Source organism: Gavia stellata, chromosome 23 (assembly GCF_030936135.1).
Source record: "Gavia stellata isolate bGavSte3 chromosome 23, bGavSte3.hap2, whole genome shotgun sequence".
Lineage (NCBI taxonomy): Eukaryota > Metazoa > Chordata > Aves > Gaviiformes > Gaviidae > Gavia > Gavia stellata.
In genome coordinates this window covers 6,893,754-6,918,800 of record NC_082616.1, presented here as the reverse complement: position 1 = coordinate 6,918,800, position 25,047 = coordinate 6,893,754, and the positions used below count along the sequence as shown (strand labels likewise).

Here is a 25,047-nt window from a genome sequence, read left to right as displayed (position 1 = left end):
TCTCAGAGGACTTACAACTGGGGATATTTCATTTTGTCGATTTCAAAACACAGGGGGGGAATCCTACCATTTTTGCACTTAAGTTTTACCAGGAAACACAGGAATTCAGCAAAGTTATTTTTTATGTTGCTCTTGGATTGAAAGTCAAAACTCTATTTACTTGCATTTTAAACAGTATCCAAAGTTGTGTCCTTCCTGTGTTACCGATTAAAGGTAGGGTAACACTAACCGCTAAAGGTTCAAGAAGACTGTAGCACAACTGAGAACTGAACCCGAACTGCCCATAAGCAGCAGCGCCAGCTGCTTATTTATCCTTTTCAGTCACACTGGGAGACAAAAATTCATTGTTATTAAAACTATCTATATACAAAACAATATTTGGTTCAGGTATAAATGAATTTTTACCTACTCACCAAAAATTATTTTTTTTCACAATTTTCTAATGTGTGATTTTAAAACCGGGGGGGGAAGAATAGAATCAGAACTAACAACGGTTTTACAGGAGCTGTGAACCAACTTTCAGATACCAAGACAAAAGAACACTAGCAACTACTTCTACTTAAACGTTGTTTTAATTTTCACTTCACAGCTGTTGTCACTAAACTCAACATTTTTGTACTGCATAACAAGCTGCTATTACAGGAAGTAAAATACGCTAAATTCAACACTCTGAGTTAGAGGCTCATAATTAGATGAGTATTACCAAGATTCTTTGGTGCCTTAAGATATACACCATCATTTGGCTTCATTATTTCTGATGTTTTTATATGGTTCATGGTATATGGGAGGATGAACATATGAAAGCAGCCTTTTTAGTAACCAACAGCCTCCATCTCAACCCTTGTAACATTCTTCCAGAAATTCCCAAAGGATGCCTTATAGCACTGAAGCAATCATTTCAGGGCATAAAAAGTTAAAGAACTTTAACTTTTTTTTTTCCAGTGAGAAAATGATTATTTATGCTCTTAAAATGAAAAGGACTTTGTACAAAAGGTCTGGAAAGATCTGTTTTTAATTGCATTTTTCAAAACTGAGTTATACAAGACAATTCTACTGCTTATACTCAGTAAATAAATTAAAAACTTAAGAGACTAGGAAACAAATAAGCAGACTCGTCTGTAAGTAACTCAGATGTATTCTGAAAAAGCATGTCATGAACAGCTTGTCCTTTGTGACTGAAAACAAAGAGGGAGAAGAAAAGGGCAACAAAAATGAGTTTAAGCAAGAAACTGTAACACCCCTTTTAATCTTGCATGCAAGCTGAAAATGAGGAAAAAGTTTCGATCATTCAGTCTACCGCCTTATTTAAAGATCAAAACAAGCTTGAGCAGCTTAAAGCCTTACTTCATTAAAATAAAAGAAGCTATGCACAGTCAAAGAGTTAATTGAATGGTAAGTGGGACATTCATTCTTGCAGCTTTGCTTAAATGATAGAAAGATCATTTAGAAACTGTACTTTATTCCACAGAAGATAATGAAGGTCCACTTTACAAGAGTTTTTTTCCACATAGTCTGCCATTTCTTTTCAAATCTCCTATTACCTACCTACTACCTTAACATCTCAAGGTTGAGTTTTAATAACTTGCTAAATAAATTACATATATGAACTAAAATCTTCCAGCCGTTTAGAAACAGAAACTGCATATAGTATATGGTGACAAGATCTTCAGAAGGAAATTTGAGAACAAGTGGCTCAAGATATTTGCTAAGGAAAGCCTTCTTTTACCTATAAAGTTAAAAATACCAGTCAAAGTTCTGCTGCAATACAAGTCTGTTTGAATGGGTAAAGCTTTTGCTGAGACTACATAAATTTTAATCTATGATATGTTTTCTCAGCAAGTGAATCTATTTTCCCCATTCCTTTGAAGATGCCACAGAGCTAACAAACATCCAAAACTGCTTAATGCAGAGGGAATATTGAATACACTAATTTGAATACTCCTAAGTCATATGGTACTATGATTCATTGTATATTTGGCTAATCATTTAACAGATCCTAACAAAATGTTAAACATTTGAAAATGCTTGAGGGCACAGTAGATTAACAAAAGAGTACTTAATGGCCAACTGTTTGATTTAAAATTTCTGTCTGTTATCCATATTCTAAACGTTTAAAGTATCTTAACATGTTATGTGTTACTCTGCTTTCAATTAAGTATCTTGCTGTGCAACACAATTAACGTAAGATCAGAGCTAATTTTGATCTTCAATTACATATGAGAGATCCAAAATCAGATTTGCTGTCTCCAGAGCTACTTGTAGGCCATTGCACTTTGCAGCAAAACAGTCCAATGTCAGAAAGTCAGCAACCTTTACTGAGGGGTCTTTAGGGCAGCTCTGTGTAACAGGAGAGCCAAACTGGCCTCGCAAAAGCCTCCAGTTGAGATTCTCAGTGTTACCATTAATCCCACAGCCACATTTTGAAACTAAATCTGACCAATTAGAGACAGAAGGAAGACCTGATGGAACAAACCAACAGTGCCCATAAACCATGTCTGTAAGAATTTCTCCACCATCATGATTCAGAGAACAAGCTACAGACTCCAAGGAACGGCAGAAACCGTCAGCAACCAATTGGTATTGTGTCCGAGAACAATCCATATCTTTAAAACTGCTGGTGGACAGACTACAACTCTAAAAAAAAAAAGAATCAGAAAATTAGAGCACTTGGAAATAAATTTAAACAAACATATATAGTACTGGTGCTTTTTTCCCAAACAGATAGTTCAGTTTTAACTAAAAAAGTGTTCATGTGATGATTATTCCACAATAGGAAAGATTTACAGACAAGTCAAAGCGGAGTTCTGCACGATTATCTTTCAATATAAAAATTCTACACATTTAACACTTAAAAAATAAGCACCTACTATAATAGATACCTACAAAAATATTAACAAGCACAAACACGGTATTAACAAAAATCTGTAAAAGATGTCATTAGCACCAAGTACTTCAAAAAGACCCCTTTGTTTTATATTAGACAGCAAAAATACAACACTTACTAGAGAAGACAAGTGTTTTATCTGTAGCAGTGGTTCTACATAAATTTTCTTAAGTATATTAAGCAGATTTTAAAAACCTTTTGTCTTACATACCTTGTGTCTTATGTACGAAGCCAAGTGCGTTTCTGTACAGCCACCTCCTAACAATGCCAAAGGTTCCTTGATTGTTAACTGTAACACATGTTCTGCAGTTTCACAGGCACGCTGAAAACCATATGAATTTGCTGTTAGACGCACCATGACTAATAGGATTTGTCATTTACAGTAGTTTGTGGAAGAGACTTTATTAACTTGAATTACATGTGGATATAAAGCTGCTGAGTGATTTCCAAACCCATGTTTACTTAATGAGAAATTGTCTTTATTTGTCCACACTTGGTATGGAAAAGCAGAAATAAAAGCTGTATTTTATTCCTTCTTTTGGCAAAACAGGGTTGTATATAAGAAGTCAATCAGTATTGGTAACATTTCTAGAGCAACTAATTCAATGCAAAACTATGCTTAACTACCATTGCAGGTATTGCTGCTGACCTTTTGCTGGGCAATTTTCTCTTTATGCTCTCGTAGACCAAGGAATGAGAATGAAAATGTTTATCCAGCCTCAAGAACAGGGGAAAAATGTTTCTGTCTCTAAACAACTTCCCATATTAAAATAGAGGCATTAAATGAACTTCAAGGATTTTGAAATTCTGGAAACAAGTGCATTTCTGAATTGCTTTCCTGAAATTGTATACCTAAACTGTAACTAAGCTCCATTCATGTACTATCACTTTTCTAAACTCACTGTATCTACATTTCTCATTACTTTTTTATTTTTTCATTAAAAACATGACTTTTCAAGAAAGATTTCAAGAAAATTTGCCTACCTTCAATTCATCCCATGCTGTTTCATTTCTGTTACAGAGTATCAAGCTGCAGACAACTGTGTCATTAGGAATTAGATGCACAAAATCTTTTGAAGCAAAACTCTGAATGCACACATCTTTCAAACTGCCATAACAACTGGGAGACAATGAATGTATGGAAGCTATAGGCTTTGAACCTGTCCAATTAAGAAAAGCAGAGAACAGTATGTATTACTGTCATCAGAACAGCTATCTGTTGCATTTCAGAAAGCATGAACCTTTTTCCTCTTGGCTTTTTAAATTATATATATTCTTCAACACCTAACATTTCAATCTGCACAGGAAGTCACAAACAGAAACCAACATGTTTTCAAAGTGCAAGACTTAGTGATAGTTTAAGACAAAAAAAGTAATTGTTTTATTCTTATTGTTTGAAAATAATCTAAATTTGCAAACAGTTACTATAATTGGATAGTCCTCATACAGCAATCAGTAATCACATGTGCAGTATGTCATCATTAGAGCCTGCAAAAGACCAATCTTGCCTTAAAACATGGTTTTCAGACTAGAAAAGAAGAGCTCTTGCTCAGCTGCTAAGGCAGGATACAGACAGAAGTAAGAGAATCCTTACTCTGCAATGACACCAACCTAGACAGGTTTTCATTACGAGAGGAACATTAAGGACAATTGTTTGAGTACAGAAAACTCGCTTGTTACCTGTCATCCGACTCAGGGGTTCCATCAGAGATAGCCCAGCTCTGTCCACAGCGATGATGTGGTTTTCTTTCAGATACTGTTTCAAGGATGGATGGATAACTTTCTGGCATACTATAAGGCCAACTTCATCCTTAACCAGTTGCTTTCCTACATTAAGCAACTGATTCAGCTCTGACATTTCTAGAGAAATGCCATGATGGACTGTTATAGTTCCTTCTTCAGGGTTGAAGAGGTCTCCTGACATGGACACACAGAAAAGTGCTATCTTGATCATGTTTGAACAAGTTCTTTTGACAGTAAGTGGTTTTGCCAATTGAATTTCTGGTGTTTCTATCAGTAGTCCAGGAAGAACTGCAGAATCCACAACTCTTCTACCTTTCACAGGTACTATTACACACTTTCCTAAAACAGGATTAGTCTCAACATGACATGGAATAGTAAACATAAAAGCCTTTAAAATCATCATAGTGAGATGATCAACCTCTGGCTTATTAAGCATGCAAGCAGGTTTGCTTGTTAATACGCTACGTACCAAACAAAGAAGAGTCTCAAGACTGCTAAAATCCACAGACACTCGGCAACCACAGGCCTCAGATTTGAGGTAGTCCATACATAAACTCAAAAGATGTTTGCTTATTTTAATGACAGTGCAAGATGCAACATTCAGGCTTTTAAAGTTTTCAATCAAACTACAGCAAAGAATGGCAGTAAATAAGCCACAGTCACTGAAGCGGGATATATGGTTCTGTACAGAGGCTGTCAAAACCCTTAACACAGGATGACTGACAGAAAGACGACCGAGTATGGCTGAAGACTGTGAAGTTGTACAAACATAGCCTCCCACACCATTGTGGAGCTGTTTGAGTCTACCAGCAGGACCATAGCAAGATTTTAATAGTCCGCTTAGCAGACACAGCGACTGACTAACCGTATCTTCAGTTAAAGGTTCACTAATAAATAACGGAGGCTTCTTAGCTTCAAGACGAGACATTTTCAAAGTAAGATTTTAATTCTGGCCAACAAAACAGATTTCATTTTTTCTTGGATCTATAATTCATAGCACTTAAAGTTTAAAGTAGTACATGTTAATTCTTTGCAGCTATGGATTATCATTTTAAATGTGAAACCGCACATACAGTACAATAATGATACTCCTGTGACTGCTCATCATCTCTTAAAATGCTTAAATCCTATTGTGAAATTGATACATAATGACAGCAGTAAGCCATATCATTCACGACGATCTTCTTTTTTAGCTTCTGAATGTGATCGAACAGATTTTTTTGCAACAAAGTTTACGAGCATGCTTCCAAAAGGGACACCTATAAGTGACAGTCCTGCCACAAGCAGAAAGTTCTTTCTACTCCAGCTAGCTTTCCTCATCTCTTCTTCTGGCAACACTCACAGATGAAAAGCTTCAAAGCTAGTTATACCTACAATAAAAGCCAGAAAGGTATTAAGAAATCTCTGCCTCTGACAGAAAGCGTTTCTTACTTCAAGATGCCTAACATATACAATATCGTTTTTCAGTTCTTAAACACTTAAAAACTTGAGATATTTATTTACATTTCTATGTGATCTCTACAGTATTTAGACTTCTCTCATACTTAATTTTGTTTGTTTTCTATTGTAATTACCATCCCTACTAACAACACAGAATATGTTACTACGTAAAGTCACCATTATTTCTGGGCAGTTTTGAACCTGAAAGGACACTGTCGCAGACTCAGTCACAAGAGTTTGACTGTTGCCTTGAAGTTATTGGAGTTTGTTTTTAAATATCTGTAAGACCTACATTACCATCACTTAATTGATCCTATCACATGGGATTTAGCAGTCGTTTTTGAGATGTATGATGCATTTTTTGGGTCCAGATTAACTTAGCTGCAAAAAAGAATAAAACTCTGGAAGACTAAAGTTAGAGCAGCAAGACTGCATTTGTTAGAAAATTCTCATTTAATTGACTCATCTCCTGCCGCAAAGATACAGATACAACTAATTAGGCAACTTACCCACAATATATAGCACTAATGCTATTTTTCTTTATTTTTGTGATCGCGTTGCATCACGTATGCCACAATCCCAGGTTCTGGAACAAAGTCCTCTGTCTTCACTTGGAAAATAGGACTGGACTTGATGTAAAACCACCCCCAGTGCACCAGCCCAAGGCTAGTTCCCATAACAATCAGAACTTTGTAGTCCTTCCAGATGGTTTTAAGACCCATTGCAAACTGGCATCTACCTAGGGAAAGATAATTTATTATTTTAAATATATTCTAGAAATCCTTTTTTTTCTCTATAATAATAGCACAGAACAGATGAACCTGAATGTTAATATCTTTAATTACAGTGCAGATGATTAAAACACAAAATGACACAAGAAAGTCTTACTTTATGAACTTCAAAAAAAAGGCTATAAAAATAACCTCATTTCAGACATCTTGAAATGTTAATTGCTGCATTCACTTCAAGCTTTGGCACGCTAAATCTTAAAGCAGTGTTAGTTTGTTATATTTATCTCATTACAACTGGTACTGCTTCAGATGGTAAATATTTGAAGTCTAAAACAAAGCAGTTTCAAAATACACTATGTTTTTCCCCATAGTTAATAAAATTCAATGACTAACCAAGCGCCTGACAGAATACAGAACTTTTAATTTGCAGGCCAAAGTGCAATGCTTCTGACATCACTTTACATCGCCCGGTGTAGCAGCTATGCCTGAGCACCTTAACCCTCTTTGCCCTTGATCTTCAAAAACTACAAAGTATCAGTACAAACATAATAAATACATCCTTGTCTAAAAATGTGTAAGCCTCTACTTTCCATGGGATTTCATTAAAAATCCCCCAGTACAGGCAAAAAAGGTGTGCATACTCAGGTTTTCTACCAAAATAGCTTCTCGGTTTAAACTGCTACAAAGGTACAACTCGGAGCAAATGTTCCTACGCCTGCCCACCTTCATCCACCTGACAGGAGTAACGTGTCCTGCTAAACCCCCCTCCATCACGCCGTGGAGATTCCACAGCTCCACACCACCCGGCGGACGAGGCAAAGCAGACCCGGGAACCACACAGCCGGCCGGTACGCGGGAGGCAGCCGCACGCCGGCAGCGAGCGGCTGAGGCAGCGCTGAAGCGAGCGGCCGCGGCCCGGCCCGAGCAGCCCGTCCTCTGAGGGGCGGGCCGGCGGCAGGGAGCCCTCCGCCCTCGGGTCCCGCCGCGACACGTCCCCAGCCGACACCCCTCCTCTACCCCCGCGTCCCAGCGACCTTACGGCGCGGACGCCTGAGGGGGAAGCGGCTCTCCTCGGGCCAGCGGCGGCTGAGGAGGAGCAGCGCGGCGGGAAGGATGGGGGTGAGGCAGGGGGACGGCGCACCAGAGGCTTCTTCCCCTTTTCCTCATGCAGCAAGAGGCCGCGGGTAGATAAGGCGCTGCCCAGCCGCCCCCAGCAGCGCTCACCTCGGGGAGGCGAGGGGAGGACTCGGCTGCCCGACCGCCGGCGCCTCAGCGGGACGGAACGGGCCGGGGGCCGCGCGCCCTCCCCCGCGCGTTTAAACCCCCAACGGCAGGAAGGGTCCTCGCGCAACCCGGAAGTGCGGCCCGCGCCCCGCCTCCCCGCCCGCACGGGGCCGAGGCTAGCGCGGGGGCGTTCTTCCTCTCGCCCGCCATTGGCCAAGCCCTGTGTCACGTAACAACGAGGTGCTCTCGCTCTCTCGCGGCACCCGTGTACGCCTCAGCCACCCGCGTGCTGCTGCCCCGGCGGCCATTTTGTGTTCGGGCAGGGTAGGGCGGGCGGCGGCTACAGTCGGCGGCCATTTTGGATAGGGGAGAAGAAGCTCGTGCTCGGTAGCCATCTTGCTTAGGGGCAGAGGAGCCGTTAGAACCGTTGGAGGCAGGCACCGCGCGGGGAGGAGGTACGGCGCGACTGCGGCGGCAGCACTGCCGTCACCCGGCCGGGACCCTCGGCCGGGAGGCTCTGGGGGGGAGCGGCTGCGTCTCGGTCTTCAGTCTCGCTTTCCTCCCTAGATAAACGTGTGAGGTGATGTCCTGGGGGAGCTGCGGCGGTGCCGGCCGGCTCCCGCCCCCCTTCCCTCAGGCAGCCCCCTCGGCTGGTCCCTCCTGGCCGCCCCTCGCGTCAGCACCGCCTCCCGGCCCGCGAGGTGCGAGCCTCTGAAGCACCGGCCAGGCGTCAAAATATGCATATCCCGCTGACTTCTCTGCCTCGCTTAACTCCTGCTGCAGTCACTCTGCACCTGTCTGAGCCTTCCTGCAGGCGGACTGTGTTGCCCTGACCAAAGCAAGTTCAAGAAAACTTTGTTGCCTGACCGCTTCTTAAATTTTTGCTTAGCCCTTCTGTTCCGTGCCTTTTCTGTATTCACTCTTCTCTCTCCCTCTACTTTTGCAGTAGCTGTCAAAAATATCTTGTATTATATTCACATGTTAATGTGAGGGTTTATTTTTAATTTTGTGCATAGTTGCAGAACTTAGAATTGTAGCCAAAAGACAAGTTTTTAATGCCTAATCTTCATACAGAAAGGACTATAACAACTTTTTTTTAAGTTTTGTGGAACAGCTGAATGGAATGTTGACTGCATTCAGCTGTTCCACAAAACTTTAAAAAAAAATGGCCTTCAGCAATGCAAAAGGATAACAGCCAGCACCTGTCTGTAATAAGCACTCTGATGGTCCCCAAAGTCTCTCATTCCTCTAGTTCTATGCATTTGTGTGGTGAATGGGTAACACTTTTGAAAGTGAATTGTTGAACTTTAAAGGTGAATTGGCAGTTCATGAATGAAGGAGTGTAGATAGCAATGAGCTAAAAATATGTTAACTTGTTGGAAGAGTAGTTTCCAAAGGTTAAGTGAAAAATTGGGAACAGTGGGCCTAAAAATCCTGAGACTGCATAATGTGAAGGTTTTAGTAGGTCTTTCCAGAACTAGAAATGCTTTACTAAATATGTGAGTTGCTGAGTATTACACTGGTCATCCCAAGCTTAGGGTCAGCTCTCAGAAACTGACTGAAATCAGAGTGTTGGATCTGGGCTGGACAGTATTCGACTCCAATGCCTAAGGACTGGAAAGTTCAGAAAAATTCTCTTTTATGTTGTGACAGTTAATTTTGAACATTAAAGCTAGTTAATGTTAACTTACCCTAGGGAGCTCCTTAATTAGCATTTGTGTTTTTGTTTCTGCCTTTTTCAGGTGCCCAACTGTATGCACACATGGTAAAGGCACCCAAAGATGGGCAGAGTGTGAATAGTTTCCAGCTGTTGTGTTAGAAGCTGCTGTATCTTCAAGTGGGCATGTGTGGCAGGAGTTTCAGTTCCTCATTCCTGCTGAGTTCCAAATTCCCTCACCACAGGAAGCTACTTCTTTGATAAGGTAAGATGCTGATCACCAGCTGGCAGAAAACACTTCAGCTTGCTCTCTGGGAGGCCATGTTTCCTGGCTTCTCCCGAGTGTCTACCATTCCACTTAATGTCAAATTTAGGAAAGAAAGATATTCTGCCACATTATTTTTGAAGTGTGTCTCACTCAAGCTACAGGGAGCCTATGTGTTTAATTCTAGATCATGTTTTCTTGTGCAGGCTGTCTATCAAAAATTTACTTGTTGAAATAGTACAAATACCATATAAAAACTTTTTTTAAAAAAAATATAAATACATATACTTTCTGAGATGAGTTTTTCTGCCTTATTTGCTTATCTTCACATTTCCTTATGTACTGTTTCCTTTAGAGATCCACATTAGTTTGCAACGGTATTCCATGAAACAGATTCTTCTTACTAAATAGTAGCAATTGTAATAAATCTGTGTTTCTTGTGGGGTTTTTCCAATGCAGAAAATGGCAAAGTATTTTGGGTCTTGCTGGCTTTTTTTCTTTTATAGTTGATGGGTGTTTTTCCTCATTTTCTGATGTCTTAGTATCGGGTATCTTTTCATCCATGATAGTTCAGTGACTTCCCTGATGGTTCACACGTTAGGTGTATTCTTTTTGGTTTTCTAAGGATTTGCTTACATTTATTCTGTTTGCTCTATTTCCTTTGTCTTATCTATATGGTCAGTGTAAAGGATGGGGGAGTCTGCAAACTCCCAAAGTCAGCTTATTCCCATGAACCAAAGGTAATTTCTCTTGTGCATTCTCCTGCCCCCCAGTATTTTGTAAGTTGGATTTGGAGAGGATTTCTGTGTGCCAGCAGTCCTTCTCACATCAGTAGTAGCAGACTTCTTGCAACGGTAGTATTCTGTATGGCAAATTGTTATGAAAAAGAGGTTGGTGATGCCAGAATAAGTTCAGCTGATTCATCCCTGTGCTTCGTTTGTTCTCAAGCAGGACATGAGCATTTGGTGAAAAGGTGATTTTCTGGCATGTTTTGTTGCAACTCTTCTTCATGTTGTTACTGTAAAGATTAATTATAAAACATTAGCAATCCAAATATTGTTGTTCAGTTCAGAAGCCTGCAGCACCATCGTGAATCGTATGCCATATGCAGCTCAAAAATGGTGTACAATCTAGGTGAACTATATTCCTGGAAGCATGAGGCAAAGTACCTTGTGTTCTACCATATCCCAAGGTACAGGTAATTCCGTGTAAATGTTAGGTTTGTTGAATATTATTATTGCTGTTGTAGGAGCTCTTAGTTGATAGTGCACTCCACAGCAAATTGTGTTTGTAATTACAGATTTCCTAACTTCAGGTTATGATTCTAGCTACTTGGAGAAGAGACTATAGCATTTAACACTCTCCTACTTTTTGCTGGTTCTTGCCTACTGTTTTTCCTATTTTTGATTTTTTTTTTGGTTGCGGGGCGGAGGTAGGGATCATTAGTAAAGCTCTAGGAACTAGCCTTTCATTAAGATTAAAAACCCAATGCTGAAATGCTGCTGTGAGACTTTTCTTTTTTAAGAGAATCTGATGAGTTGTACGTGCCCAGGTTTTGTGGTGTTTTGAAAGGGCTGTGATATAGCTCTGCTTTTTGTTTTTGCATGATGGGGTGGGTAGTCTTTCCTCGGAGTTCTTGAACACCAAGAATACAATGTTGTACACCATTACAAGGAAATAAGAAGTGCAGTTGGTTTTCACTTGGCGGTTGCTGTTTCCCTTTACCATCTCTTCTGACCTTGTTCTAGCAGTTGCTGTTTCAAGAATTTGAGTTATATCTCCTACTAAGATTCTTCTTATAGTTGTTCCACTATGTTTACTTCTATACAGTAGCACATTACTACCTGAGTGAATTGAAATATGATGTTCCAAGTGGTCCAGAGCACTGTTCCTTACATTGTATTTCTCAAAATTGCTATCGGTAAAGTTGACAGAATTTACTCCGATAAAATAGAAAAGTTTCTAGGGCTGTTTTGTGCAAGGGAGAAGGATAGTCGTGTGGCACAAGGCATGTGTGCACGGTATTCCAGCTTCTGTCTGCATGACTGTTACTTGAAAATTCAATTTGCTCTATATAACTTTCTGCTTACTATTACTGTGCAGCTGATAAAAGCTTTAACTTTGAGCTTTTTCAGGACATAGTAGAAACATTCTATTAACTGTATTAAAGGTTATTTTCAGTAGTTACTTGCAGAATGCTTCTCAGTTCAAACTCATTTTAAACTGGTTACAGTAACAACCATTTTACTTCTTACTGTTTATGATCCTTTTACTGTTTCTGTTTCTTACTGCTTGGATATTGATATGATATATAGAAAAAATAACTGAAGTAATTGGGAATTTTCCTTGAGCTGGTATATGGAACTGTGCCCTTGTTAGTTTCACATTGTCTCTTAGTTGTTTTGAAACGTCGGGTCTCAGCATTTGGATATTTGGAATGGAAGCACTGCATAGAAGTGTTTATTTAGTTCAGAATGATTACTGTTGAATCTTAAGATCAAAATTATCTGTGCTATGCTATGTAGTTGTAAAGTGGGTCTTTATCTTGTTTTGCACTTTTCTGAAGTTAAATAAGGGTAACAACTGCATTTTGAAATGTGTAAGTGTAGTGCCTGACAGAGACACATATCACCAACCTGACTTGTATCCTGAAATTTTGACAGCTCTATCGCAATGCTTTACAATAACTTGAAGTATGCAGTGAGAAACGGGTATGTCTTCCTGAATTCTTACTGTTTTCCTATACCATCTCTTACAAAATTGACCAGATTTGTCTATCTTATAGGAGACTAATCCTTTTTGAAATGTTAGAATGTGAAAGGCAGCTCTATTCTCGATGTAGTTTCTGTTGCAGTTTGTCTACTGCAGGCAGCAGCTACTGACTTGTTTTCTTTCTTGATTTTGAAGCTTGAACTGTATTGTTTGGGTACTCTATCTTCTGCCAGTATACTGAGACCTTGTTCACCTGGTTTTCTGTCCAGTCTAAGTCTCTTCCTTGTCTGTTGCCTCTGTTCCTATCCTGTGTGAAAACAGAATGTATCTTAATTTTTTTTATTCCTGGGTTTTTGTAGATACTAATTTGGTACCATAGGGCCCATTCCATGTCTCTTCTGAATCCCAGCGTTGTGGGGTTACCTGGAAAGACTTTAATGAATTTAACCTAATATTTTACCTTTTGACAAGTGAATGTTTAGCTCCCATTTATGTGGAGAATGATGAACTTCCTCAGTAGTTTCAGTGCTGTGACTGTAATTGTTGTCAGTTTGAGGAAAAAAAAAACCCAGTTAAAAAACTGAAATCAGTGTGGAAGGTGACTAGACTTGTGGTTTGGCTTGCAAACCAACTTGAAGCTTGTAGTCATTTGAATGAGATACAGTGTTCTTCTATGGGGGGGGCAGGGAAATCTTAGCAATTAATTAAGGTTTATTCTTGTGCCCAAGGGAAGGTGCGTTTAACTTCCAGCATGAATTAATGCTTCCTGGGTTAGTTGGAATGGTCTGAGGCAGGGTCAGGGTCTGTGCAGATAAATGTACCTCACTCAATATCCCAAATTAAGCATTCTGAATCCTGTTTGGGATAAGCAAGAGGAGAGGATGTCTAAAGTTCACTTTACTTCTGTGCAACCACAATAATGCTCAGGTCACATTGCTTTAGGCGTGTAGTAGTCTAAAATTTTAAATATACAGAACGTATATATATGCATACTAGGTGCACCAGAAGCCATAGGGTTTTTTTGGTGTTTTTTTTTTTTAAAGTGATCGTGCTTTGTTCTTGAAGTGGTTTAAATTCTGATACTACTGATTACCAGAACTGCAGGTGGTGAATAGGTATCTCAGTTCTGAAGTTTGCTTACTGCTGCTTGGTCTGAAAGCAAATTTTGAAATTTGCTTAGTGTTGCTGAGCCCCTGTTAAGAGAGCATGATGGAGGATATTATTTCTATAGGGCCACTGTTGTATGCAGGCTGTTGTGGGCTCCATAGCTAAGTAGAAATGGAGTATCCACAAGATAGGAAGGGATGAACTTTACGTAGAGAGGTTTGAGGACTCTCTTGACTAGAGCAGGTATTATTTAATGTATTAAGATTGTTTTTTCTTGAAAACAATCCCTTTTTTAATTTCGTGTATTTTCTTCCCTCTTTTCTTCTTCATTCTTTCTTTAAGCTATACAAAGGGATTTTATGTGAAGCTATTATTTTGAAAGAGATAGTAGGCTAGCAGCCGTATACATAGGGACCAGTGGTTGAGACGGTAGTAAAGGAATATTCCAGGTTTAGTTTGCTGCTCTCTGAAAGGCTTCTTGAGGGTAAGTTAGGTGGGTTTGTCTCTGTCTTGGTACTGGTCTGAAAAATAGCTCTAATTTTGTATTTCATGTGTTGGGTGCTAAGGGCCTGAACAGTTACGGGGTTCACTAAAAGAAACCAACACTAAGTAATGTAAGTAGCTAAGTAATTCTCCTTTAAATAAGAGTTTTCCTTGGTTTTCTTAAAGCAGAGTATAGGGTTTGAAGAACAGAAGTAATGAAAAAAAAGAGTAATAGATTTTAAAAATCCTTCTCAGTTGGTATAGAGATCTGAGTTTTTCTATAGTGCTGATCGGTTTTAATTGATATTTTTATAGGGCCAGCTTACATTGACCTATCATGGCATCCAACAAATTTGTCATTAAGGTAAGCAGAATGTCATAGCTTTCATTTAAAAAAACAAGTCTGTAATACTGCTTAGAATGTGCATACGTTGATTTTAAAAGTTAATGATGAAGAGGTGCATCCTTCAGGCTCCTGGTCATAGTAGCATATCTTGTATCAGCTTTTCTCTCTGTTTGGAAGCAGACTTCTTGAATCACTGCTGTATCACGGCAGAGTGTGTCTGAGGTCAGCTGAAGATTAAAATCGTGTAACTAAAAGTGATTAGTTGTGTAGTTAGAATTAGAAACTGCATGAATTCTCAGTAAAGCAGTATTTGCTACCTGAAATCAAATTTAGGGTTAATTCTTCTCTTACTTTAATCTTGCAATATTATTTGTGTACTTCCCAGATAATCTAAGAGTTCCTGATTCAAGGCGTAGCAATGTTCTTAAACTACTTATCACACTTGACTCTTTATCTGCATCTTTTTTTGCCTCTCTTCCCATTTTCAGGGATTAGTTGTCTTACATCCAGTAAAATGCCATTGCAGCTTATTTTGCAAACAGTCTCTGACTTTTGTTTATGTATCTGAAGAGTAATGCTTTTCAAAACATTCCATAATAAACATAGCACTTCATAATTCTTTTACTGTAACTGTATCAGCTTATCAATAAATAAAACTATTTGTTCAGTAAAAATTGTGAAACCTTCTCTTTTGGACCTTCTCTCTTGTTTCTGTGTTCCTGTATGTCTAGGGTTGTTTAGGTAATGCATACATTTCGAAGTGATTAGTGCAATGTATTATTCTATTGGAAGAGTTTTTTCCAGGAATTTTCTTAACAGAAGAGACTTTTTCCTCTGTGGACAAGCTTGGGTTTTTTGGAGGTTAGCTACAAAACCCCTCCTGACTGATCAGGCTGTGGAAGCTGTGGAAGCTTGGTTTTTGTGGGTAACCAACCTGATCAACAAGCAGACCAAGCACTTAATTTTTGTGTGCTATGTGTTCTTTTCCAAGGAAAACTGCTGTCATTTAGTGGGACTTTTGCTTTAATTTTTATACTGTTTAACATGATTGTAAACCTTAATAGTATCATGTCGATATGATTCACTGCTTCTAAATTGATATAGGAGTTGGGAGAAATATCTTTAATTTCGAGCACATTTTAGCTGATACTCAGAGTATATATGCCACTGATGTGGGTAACAACAGGAGCTGAGGCTGAAGGCATTGTTTTTCTCAGCTGAGAACTCTTGATATCATCAATATTAATGCAAGTTTCCAAGAAAACAAGTGGTGTGAGTTGAAATACCTTCACTAGATAAAAAGCCTTAAGATATTTTATTACTGACCTGCATTATTACAGCTTGCTGATTCAGCATAGACACTTTACCGGTATACAGCATGTATCCTGGCAATCACTGAATAGTTCAATATCACTGACGATTGGGGCAAATGGATAGGTTCTCATTGAGCATGTGTGTCAGTAAGCAATATCATAGATACAACTTCTGAGAGTGCCAATGAGATGCAGCTTTATTTTCTTTCTGGTAGTATTTGAGAAATGAGGATAAGTTTTTTGCATCTACTGAATGCTGAAAATTAACTTGTATTGACTTTGCCTTGACTAAAATGCATCAAATATATAATGTAAATATGTGAAAAGCTGATTGGAACTCACTTTGTGCAGAGATGTGTAACGTTTTACTTGCTAGATCGGGGATTTTGTGTGTGAGTTTTTCCTTCTTCACATTTCACTGGATTTGTATTTAATGTGAATTAAATACAAATTACCCCTTTTTAAAGACTGTTCAACTTTCACATAATTTTTTCAAGGAAGATCCCTGTGCAGAAGATTCTCCGTTAAAAGGCAGAAAATATTCCCACTTCTCTCTGCAGGGACAGTATAGAAAATACTATGTTTTTACTTTTAGGTTCCTTGTGTTTGAAATTGATAGGGGTATTTTACTGAGTCTGAAAATGTTTCATGCATGCTTTGTCTTCTACATTCTCTACTTTTAATTTTTTAGATTTTATAAGCATGTGTATGTTAATCTTTTTGGTAAGAGACCGAAAAGTACAGCTTATCAGTCTTTCAAGGCTTAGCTAACTGGAATGTAATTAAGAGGAAAACACCTATGACATGTTTAATTGCTTTGCTTCTTAAAAGCATGTATTTTATGTGAGACTCTCTGTACCTCCAATGTAATGGTCAGTTATTTTCAGTAGAGGGAGTAGTTGGCCTATTTTTGAAAGGCGATCCTAAGCTTGGTTTTATGGGCAATTAAGAGCGATTGAAATAAAATAATTGATGCAGTAAAATAGCTTTAAACCTTAATACAAAAACTACAGTTGAGTCCTAAACACACTTTATTCACTTGCCAAGTGGCTGGATGCCATAGTGTTGTGATGATGTACAATAGGTAATATTTTATGCAAGTTAACTTGATAAGCAATTTTCAATTTTAGGAAATACTGGTATTTCTTAAAGTGCTGCACGGTAAAATACCCCCAAATCTGGAAAATAAGACATATGAATTTAATTAAGCTTTCTGTGTGTCTTGCTAAAATATTTTACTGGTGTTCTGAGAAATAAATCTTAACTTTTAATTGGTGAGGCTTAAAGCAAAATCATGAACTCTATATGGATTTGAAAACTAATATCACTAGGGCCTTGTTTAAAACTTTGGACAAACTAGAAAGAATTGCTCTTCCAAAATTGTGTAAATTGACTTTAGTCATGCCAAACTGCAGAACTAAATATAGTAATTTTTATGGCTGTAATAGAAAAATTTCATTTACTGTTTTCTGCAATTCATTCATTTGCCAAACACTGAAGACTTTAAGTTGTTACTACATTTCAATAGCTCAACTCAAAGGGAAGCTTTTTTTACTTTGCCATTTCCTACTTTGAGAAATTGAGCTCTGTTCTCTCTCAGATTTGTAGGCCTTTGCTAGCACATATCTTAATCTAAGATAATTATAGTTTCAGTTTTCCCTGTGGTCATTCAGCACACTTGGCAATCGATTTTTCAGCAGTGTTCTTTGTTATCAATTTAAATTATTGCATGCTGGAAGCGTATATGAAACTTTTTGGTCCTTCATACCTCAGACTTTTTGCTTGCTTTAAATTGCAAGTTCCTTTGAAGCAGCGAGCATATTTTTCTGTTTTATATTGGGAACAAAGATGGAAGTACTGGAAAGGATTGGACAGAAAAATGACAGTACAACTGTAATGTGGTCAATTTTTCCCTTAATTTTGCTTGTGTGTGTATCCTTTTTTATGTTGATATATCTTAATGTAATCATTACAATACTGATTCATAACTAAAGGCATCTTAACATCTGTCTTTGCCTATCTGAGAAGTGCTCCATGAAAGAAAGTGTGTATAGAAAGAATGTTGATCATAGGCCCTAACAGTAGGTAGAATGAAGTGGAAAGATATCTTCCTGTAGACAATATGCTCGTAGGTACTTATGGCGCTGTATGGGTCATTTTAGGGTCTGCTCACAGACCTGCAGAAGGTGTTATTGACTTTGGTGTGGAATAAGAAAATGCGCAGTTTATTTTGAAGGGGCCTTTTTTGATATTTCCATGCATGTTTAAATATGTTAATATATTTCTAATGCTAAAGCTTCACCATATCTCTGGCCTTTTCAGTGCATTCTTTTTTTAAGCTACCGGTTGAAAAGTAATACAGTGATAGTACATCAACAAAGATTTCTGTATCAGTTATGTCTGTTCGGATGATTCTTAGGTGATGTCTAAGTGGGCAAGACAGATTAAATTTCACATTTCTGTGAAGTGTGTTGACTGAATTAGCTAATCAATATTTCTGTAAATATTTTGCTCTGTGCGAAAGTGGTGGGTTTGCTTCTTGCAAGTTGGAGAGAAAAAAAGTAGGGACATGAGTAGGTTTTCTTATTTAACTTGTATGTTTTTCTCTGATTCCATATAATGAGTAATGGAGGATAGTAAATGCATTTTACTGCTATATTAAGTCCATAGATACATGCATGCAGTGCTCTGAAGCGGAGAGCGAGAATAAGGAATACCGTTTGTGTTTAAAATAATTTTTTGGTATGTTGTGACAACTCAGAGTTACTAGACTGATACTACAGATGCTTTTCTTACATGCATAGTTTTGAACTGTTTAGCATACTGATTTCCAGTTTGAGAGCTAGGTTTCTTTAGAGTGCTTAGTTAAAATGACTAATAAATACAGTATTTTCTGATGTCCGCTTCATTTTCCCCATTGTAAAAGTTCTCTGAACTGATTAAAGGTTGTTGAATTTTACTTACACCAGATGTTCTTAATATTTGCTTTTTGGGTGTTTAAAAATTAAGAAATAGCTATGTTAACCATTTAATGGTGGTTTTCTAGGTATGGTGTTCTCCTAAAGCAACATTGCTCAGAACATCTATAAATACAGGTAGTTGGAATTGTTATTATTAAGAAGCATCACACACTTCACTCAGCTGTGATGTTCGTTTCGATACGAATGGATAAAATATGGTACTTGTCTAAAAGGGCTTAAATGTCTTAAGAAGATAACAAGGGACCTGGGGGGAAAATATGATGTAAAATAGGAAGTAGAAAACAATAACAATGGATGGAGGGACATCTATTTAGTTCTCTTTCTTAACTCTGCAATTAATTCCCAATTTCATGGGACCAGATATTGAATGACTAAAATGATGAGTAAATAAGTTCCAGAAGAAAGAAAAGAGGAAGTTGGGAGGTAGAGGGGGGAGGAAAATTAAGTGTACGGTCTAATTCTAAACCTCCTGGAGTCAATGGAAGTTTCCTCACTGACCTCAGAGGATTAATTTTCAAGCCTAGGGAAATGATGAGTGGATGAAGAGTTGAGAGATTAAAGTGTTAGCAGAAGGAGAAAGGAATAGGAAGCCAGAAGGATAAACATCAGTAGTGGAAACACTGCTTTCACGGGGATCACTTCAAATAAGGAATAAAAGAATGGTTCAACTTGCATTACTTTTTTTTCGTAATTAAAATAAATTAATCCGATTAGTTTTTAAAAAAATCCAGTTGTGGCAGAAAATGAGGCTTTTGTTATTTGTGAGCACTGTAGTACTGTGACAGTGATAGGGGATTCTAAATACACACCATATCAAGTGATACTAATTTTGTTTGGACGTAATTAATTCAAAGGTGTAATCTCCATGATGATTGCCACGTGCCTTATTTCTGACCAGCTCTACCATATTTTACACCTCTACCATTCTGCTTCTTGGAGATCTTGGTGGTACTGCCTGCTTGACCCCTGAGTCCAGCAGTGAAGGAGGAAGGGATGGGAAACTTAGAAGCAGACTTCAATCTCTGAGTCCAGCAAAACATCAGGGCTTAGCAGAGATGCTACATGGGGTCACTGAATGTCTTTAGGTCCTGGGAGAGGCTTCAGCTTACGCTGTAGGTGAAATTCTTCAATTCTTTCCAGTGAGTTCAGATGGAGGTTAGTAGGCTGGGAGGTAGAGGGATCCATGTTTCATATAGTACCTGGTAATGTCATGTACAAACAGTTTAATGATGCAGTTTTTGCTCCTGATGTTAGTGTGATGAAAATTTAATATAAAAATGTTTGTATTGTTTCATGTGGCCTCCCCCCACCCTGGACAATGTAGATGGATTCTAATATGTGGAAGTTATCTGGGTATTTGATATATGGGTGTGTTCTGACTGGACTATGGAGTAAAAGGGAGAAGAGAGACTGCAACACATTTTTATTCTTTCCTTATGTTTCATCCATGTAGCTCACAACTTCCTTAAAAGGCATCTATTTTTAAAAGCAAAATTATTCCTTAGTTTCAATTCTCAAATAAAAGCTTAGTTTCTGGACATTTTGTGTTCCCTGCAGCACTTATTCAACCGTGACTTTGCAGTAATTTTCTTGACTCAATAGCCAAACTTTTCCATAAATAATGGTACCACAGGACATGGCACCCTATTTCAGTATTCTGCTGCAGTCATTGCTAAGCATGAGCACTGATGACACTCGGCCATTGTGAAAACCCTTTAAACTGCTGATAAAATGATGACTCATGGTCACCTGATGAAAACAGCTTCATTACCATGACTCCAGAAAATTCAGATCCCATGTAAGTGTTTCACTTCCCACACTAGTTCTTCTAAAAGGCATGATGATGCAGTTATTTGCTAACAGTTGACAGCTGCTCAATTAAGCTGTGACAGTGTGGTTGGCAAAAACTATAAATTCCAGACTTTTTTAATAAAAGTTTAAGGAACTAAAAGTCTGTATGAGCTGTGAAGAAGTCACCAACATTATTCTCAGTGTTACTCGGAGTGTTTTCTGATCAAATTATACATCTTAGGTTTCATTTACCACTACTGAATTAAGTTCTTTTTATAGTGGATCTGACCCAAACCTCACTGAAGTCAATGGGCTTTGGATCAGAGCTTGTAGGAGTATGCTGGTAGCACACTGTAGCTTAACTAAGGACATACTAATTTATTTCATAAACAGTCTTCCTCAGTTCAGTTTATCTGTCTTTTTTAAACACTGTGTCTATAATGTTAATGTCTAAAGAAGTTAGGTTGGAAAAATAATTGAAAAGTGATACAGACAAATAATAAAATATAAATCAGTTTTAATTCCAATATGAAAAGAGTAAAATGAAAACTCCTGTGTTCTTATTACTCAGGGACTGTGAAAAGATGGATAAAGTGAAAATACAACTATGAAGAAACATTAAATTAGACTTTAGGGGTGTATGATTCTATGTTATAAAGCAGAAAAAGGTTCTCAACGACTAACTGAATGTAGGGTAGTGTGGGATGGTTCATTCACTCTTAAATGATCAGTAGTTCGACTGGCAATTTTTGTCTTGCACTAGTTTCCCTCTTTTGACTGGAAATATTTCTGACTTGAAATGCTGTGAGACACCATGCTTAAGGAAATCAAAATATTAAGTGATTTCAAATGCATATGATTGAAACTTTTGCTAGAATGGATGATGTTTGTGTGTGTATGGGACCAATATAAAAATATTATTTTCTCTTTCTTTTTAAACAGAAGTTGACTAAGTAAAATTCATGCTTTAAAATTTAACAGGCAGACTCCTACAATTTTTTTTAGTTATATGTCCATTTGTGTTTGTTTTTTCCATTTATTTTCCAGCTGTCTCATTTCAAACTTAGATGATAAACATTATGTATATATTCTGTGCTAAAAACTGGGACTCATCTAGTTTGAAAAAGAATGGTCTGATCAGAATTGAATATTAACTTCAGATATTAAGGAAAAAAAGGTAGGAACAAGATACATTTCTTAGATGCTATATTATCAGTCATATAAACTAAGTCAGCAACTTACATATGGGAAAGTCATGGCTTGTTTGTGTGGTGGTGTGGTTTTTTTTTTTTTCCCTGAATCCCTCCACCATTTTCATTACCATAAGCAGTGTGGTAACGAAGAGGCAAAAAGTTGCAGATTTAATGAAGAAATTTAGTAATAATGTCAGAAACACATTTGAAAAACAAGCTACAATATGGAGTGAAGTGGTATCTTAATTGACAAAAAAGAACTCTTACCACAGAAGGCAAGTTCTGTAGAGTTTGTCTGTATTCTAGCGCTTCTGCTGTTCTGTATTGTTCTAGCCTTCTGTTTTTTAACAGAATTTATCTACTTTTGCCTTCGTGTGATATTGCTTGGCCAAGTGAACAAAAAGAATAAACACCTTTATGCAATGAACAAAAATCAGGTTAGTTGTATAGGTTCATTAAGTCATACAAAGAAATGGTAAATGAAGATAGGTCTTGCCCAGTCATTGTCTCTGTACCTTTGCGTATCACCCTAACCTACTTTTTATTTGCGTGCTTTATAGAATGCAGTATTTTTAATGAGGCCTATACAAAATACAACTCTGCCTTCTTACTACAAAACAGTATTTGTAGCTGAGAGTTTTTCACTTGGGAAAGTGGAAAAATGATAGTTTGTGGTCTTGATCATGTGCAGATGGTCTTGAACCAAAGTCTTAACTTCAGTGATTTGAGTGCTTCAAGATGATCTTTTCCTGTTGGTTGTGTACACTTTGCTAGGGAAGTATGGTCCATTTATGAAGCCTTAAGAGCAAGTGTCATCTTTCTTGGTTTTGTACTTTCTTGTCTTTGTAACTTCCCTCATTGAGGCTTCTTTGATTTCTGCTGTGTGTTTTACAGACGGATCCTCTTGTGTGAAATCCTGAATCTACAAGCTTCAGCGAAACAAAGATTTTATTCCTTTTTATACGTCACTTGCCATATTAAATAGCATTCAAGTGGAGAATCACTATAAAGATGTTGTATCAAATGCACATTAAAGAATAGTTAGTTGTTAGTCTTGAGGGAGAGTGAGGAAAAGAACAGCGATAAGGAAGAGTGTCATAATATCACTGGTTTACGTGCAACAAAATGTGACACAGCCACAGAACATTTTCTCAGCATTTTCATATTGTTGCTGACTCTATCCTCATTTTGCTCTAAAAACCCATGCAGTAACTAAACTAAGCTCTGTCCCATGTGCAAAATTCACTTGGCACGGCCCTGCTGAGTTTCCAGGAAGGAGTAAGGTGCCTGGCATATCTGACACCACTCAGCTGGTGAAACAATAGTTTATGTAAGATACAGTTAAATACAGCCTTTCAAGTTCAAGCCAATATTCTCCTATTTTAAACTCAGAGGGTTGTCTTTGTTCATTGAGTATACCAGTGATTTAACAGCACTCATAATTAACCAAATATATACATGATTGTGGTTTATCCTGCTTTGTATCATACAGATAAAGGCTGATAGAAGTGTATAGCTCTGAACATAAAATATTTGCTGAACTAAAGAGTTGGGAAAGAGCTAAGTCTTGGGCCATTAAAGAGGATCTGTTCAATGCCAAGATCCTGGGATGTGACAGTTGGTAGGGTCATGCAGTATATAACTTTCCTTTCTTTGTTTTGACATTTCGATAGTATAAAAATAAGACTGAGAGTAATATAAGTAGCACTACCAGAGTGCCTTGCCTTGCCATAATAAGGTAATCTTCAGTAGTGGAAAACAAGCTTGTAAAGACTTACTCCTGTTGTGCTGTTGTCTGTAAGTCTCTGGTTCTTATTTTGCTGGGTGTTAAACTGTCACACAGTTGCACTCCATGTCTCGGGGAGTTTACAAACAATTTAGATGATAGGAGTAAGTCTGACACATCAAAAGTTGAAAATGAAGCCCATAATTTTAAAAAAGGAATCAAAGAAAAACATCTTCTCGCCTCGAACAAATGCCGAGTACTAAGTGTTTGTAGTATAATATGAAAAAGACTGAATAGCAGTGTCTGATGATTAAATCATCATTGGCTGCCATGGGCATCCCAGCAGAGAGAAATCTTACAGGAGGATATGGAATAAAAGAACCATATTGCTTTACAGATTTCTTCAGAAAATTGTTAGAAGTTGTCATTAATTTTAAATCTTTATATGTCACTCTACACATCTTTCAGAAAATTGAATTGAATATTTTATTTTGCTTTTATTGTTTGGTGAAAACAGAGGGTGGTGTTTAGACATGACCTTAAAAGACTTCAAAAAAAATGTTAAGGAAATGTTCCTTTGCCTATATACTTTCTTCACCCTGATAATTGGCAGGAATTGTGGTTTGATTTGCAGAATGTTTGGAGGATACAGCTAGGAGTACTTGCTGATTATGAGCTGAAAAGAGATTTAATTACAGATGCTTAGCACATTCTACATAGTTCAGAAAACTGCTAATTTGAAGCCATTTTCTGCAGGGCTGTTAAAGGTGGTTCATATGTCGTCATTGTTTTATCGAGGCCTACGTTACTAAACATGTAGGAACTGTTGGGATTTAGTCTGGGTTTTTAAGTTCCTATTTGAACTATGATACAAATTTTGGGAAGGAAAAATCCAGTGATGAAGAATACAATAAAAAATATTGTAAGTTCAGAAGTGAAATGATATTCAGATATTGTTAGAACCTACCTTTTTTTTCAAGCATCAAGAAATCTCTCAGTATTTCAAGCTGTACACCTAGAAAATCACTTAAAGCTCTGTTGTTGGTAGCCAGTGTTGTGGCAGGGTGAGGCAACAGTTACTTATGTACCATTAAGAGACAGCATTCCCCCTCCAAGCAGAGAAAATGAAGGTGGCAAAATACAGTTTCCAGATTTGTAAGTTGGCCAGCCCATTGGATCTGTAACAAAGTGTTATGGATACCACTGATGATCACAGACTGTTAAAACATAGTAGGAAGTTTGATCTTCACAGTGAGCTACGAATTCAAAGCTAGTTTAGAAGGAGAAAATACATCTGGAATTACCAGCTGCATTGCTCGTCATTGTCCCTTGGAGACCCATGGGTAAGCAGAGCCTCGCTTCACGTTCTGTTGCTATGCCATTTTGGTATTCCTCCTTTACATGGAGATACTAGGAATAATAGATTGTCAAACACTGTAGCTTTTTTTTTT

The 25,047-nt window shown here is 37.9% G+C and overlaps 3 protein-coding genes across 5 annotated transcripts; all 3 read right to left on the bottom strand.

Annotated features, from left to right (window-relative positions):
• Window positions 1-996: 996 nt before the first annotated feature.
• Window positions 997-5,570, bottom strand: MKKS (MKKS centrosomal shuttling protein). Its single transcript, XM_009811824.2, has 4 exons — window positions 4,565-5,570; window positions 3,869-4,044; window positions 3,096-3,206; window positions 997-2,634 (listed from the first exon to the last, which is right to left on the bottom strand). Exons 1-4 carry the CDS (start codon window positions 5,553-5,555, stop codon window positions 2,194-2,196), a joined length of 1,719 nt encoding a protein of 572 aa, XP_009810126.1. The 5' UTR covers window positions 5,556-5,570; the 3' UTR covers window positions 997-2,193.
• On the bottom strand, window positions 4,954-8,051 carry LOC132319041 (uncharacterized). 3 transcript variants are annotated; one of them, XM_059828517.1, is made up of 3 exons: window positions 8,023-8,051; window positions 6,577-6,806; window positions 4,954-4,966 (listed from the first exon to the last, which is right to left on the bottom strand). In XM_059828517.1, exon 2 carries the CDS (start codon window positions 6,787-6,789, stop codon window positions 6,598-6,600), a length of 192 nt encoding a protein of 63 aa, XP_059684500.1. In that variant the 5' UTR covers window positions 6,790-6,806; window positions 8,023-8,051; the 3' UTR covers window positions 4,954-4,966; window positions 6,577-6,597. The 3 variants fall into 3 exon arrangements, with proteins under 3 accessions (XP_059684500.1, XP_059684499.1, XP_059684501.1); XM_059828516.1 differs by lacking the exon at window positions 4,954-4,966 and adding an exon at window positions 5,959-5,997; XM_059828518.1 differs by lacking the exon at window positions 4,954-4,966 and adding an exon at window positions 5,959-5,997 and having other exon boundaries at window positions 6,577-6,802; window positions 8,023-8,039.
• On the bottom strand, window positions 5,792-5,947 carry LOC132319042 (uncharacterized). Its single transcript, XM_059828519.1, has one exon. The coding sequence runs from the start codon at window positions 5,945-5,947 to the stop codon at window positions 5,795-5,797; it is 153 nt and encodes a 50-aa protein (XP_059684502.1). The 3' UTR covers window positions 5,792-5,794.
• Window positions 8,052-25,047: the final 16,996 nt, after the last annotated feature.

Coding starts and splice junctions, on each gene's coding strand:
- MKKS (XM_009811824.2), bottom strand. CDS start 5,555: ATGTCTCGTCTTGAAGCTAAGAAGCCTCCGTTATTTATTAGTGAACCT. Junction 3,207..3,868: donor CAGCATGGGATGAATTGAAG/GTAGGCAAATTT, acceptor TATGGTTTTCAG/CGTGCCTGTGAAACTGCAGA. Junction 2,635..3,095: donor CTTCGTACATAAGACACAAG/GTATGTAAGACA, acceptor TTTTTTTTTTAG/AGTTGTAGTCTGTCCACCAG.
- LOC132319042 (XM_059828519.1), bottom strand. CDS start 5,947: ATGAGGAAAGCTAGCTGGAGTAGAAAGAACTTTCTGCTTGTGGCAGGA.
- LOC132319041 (XM_059828517.1), bottom strand. CDS start 6,789: ATGGGTCTTAAAACCATCTGGAAGGACTACAAAGTTCTGATTGTTATG.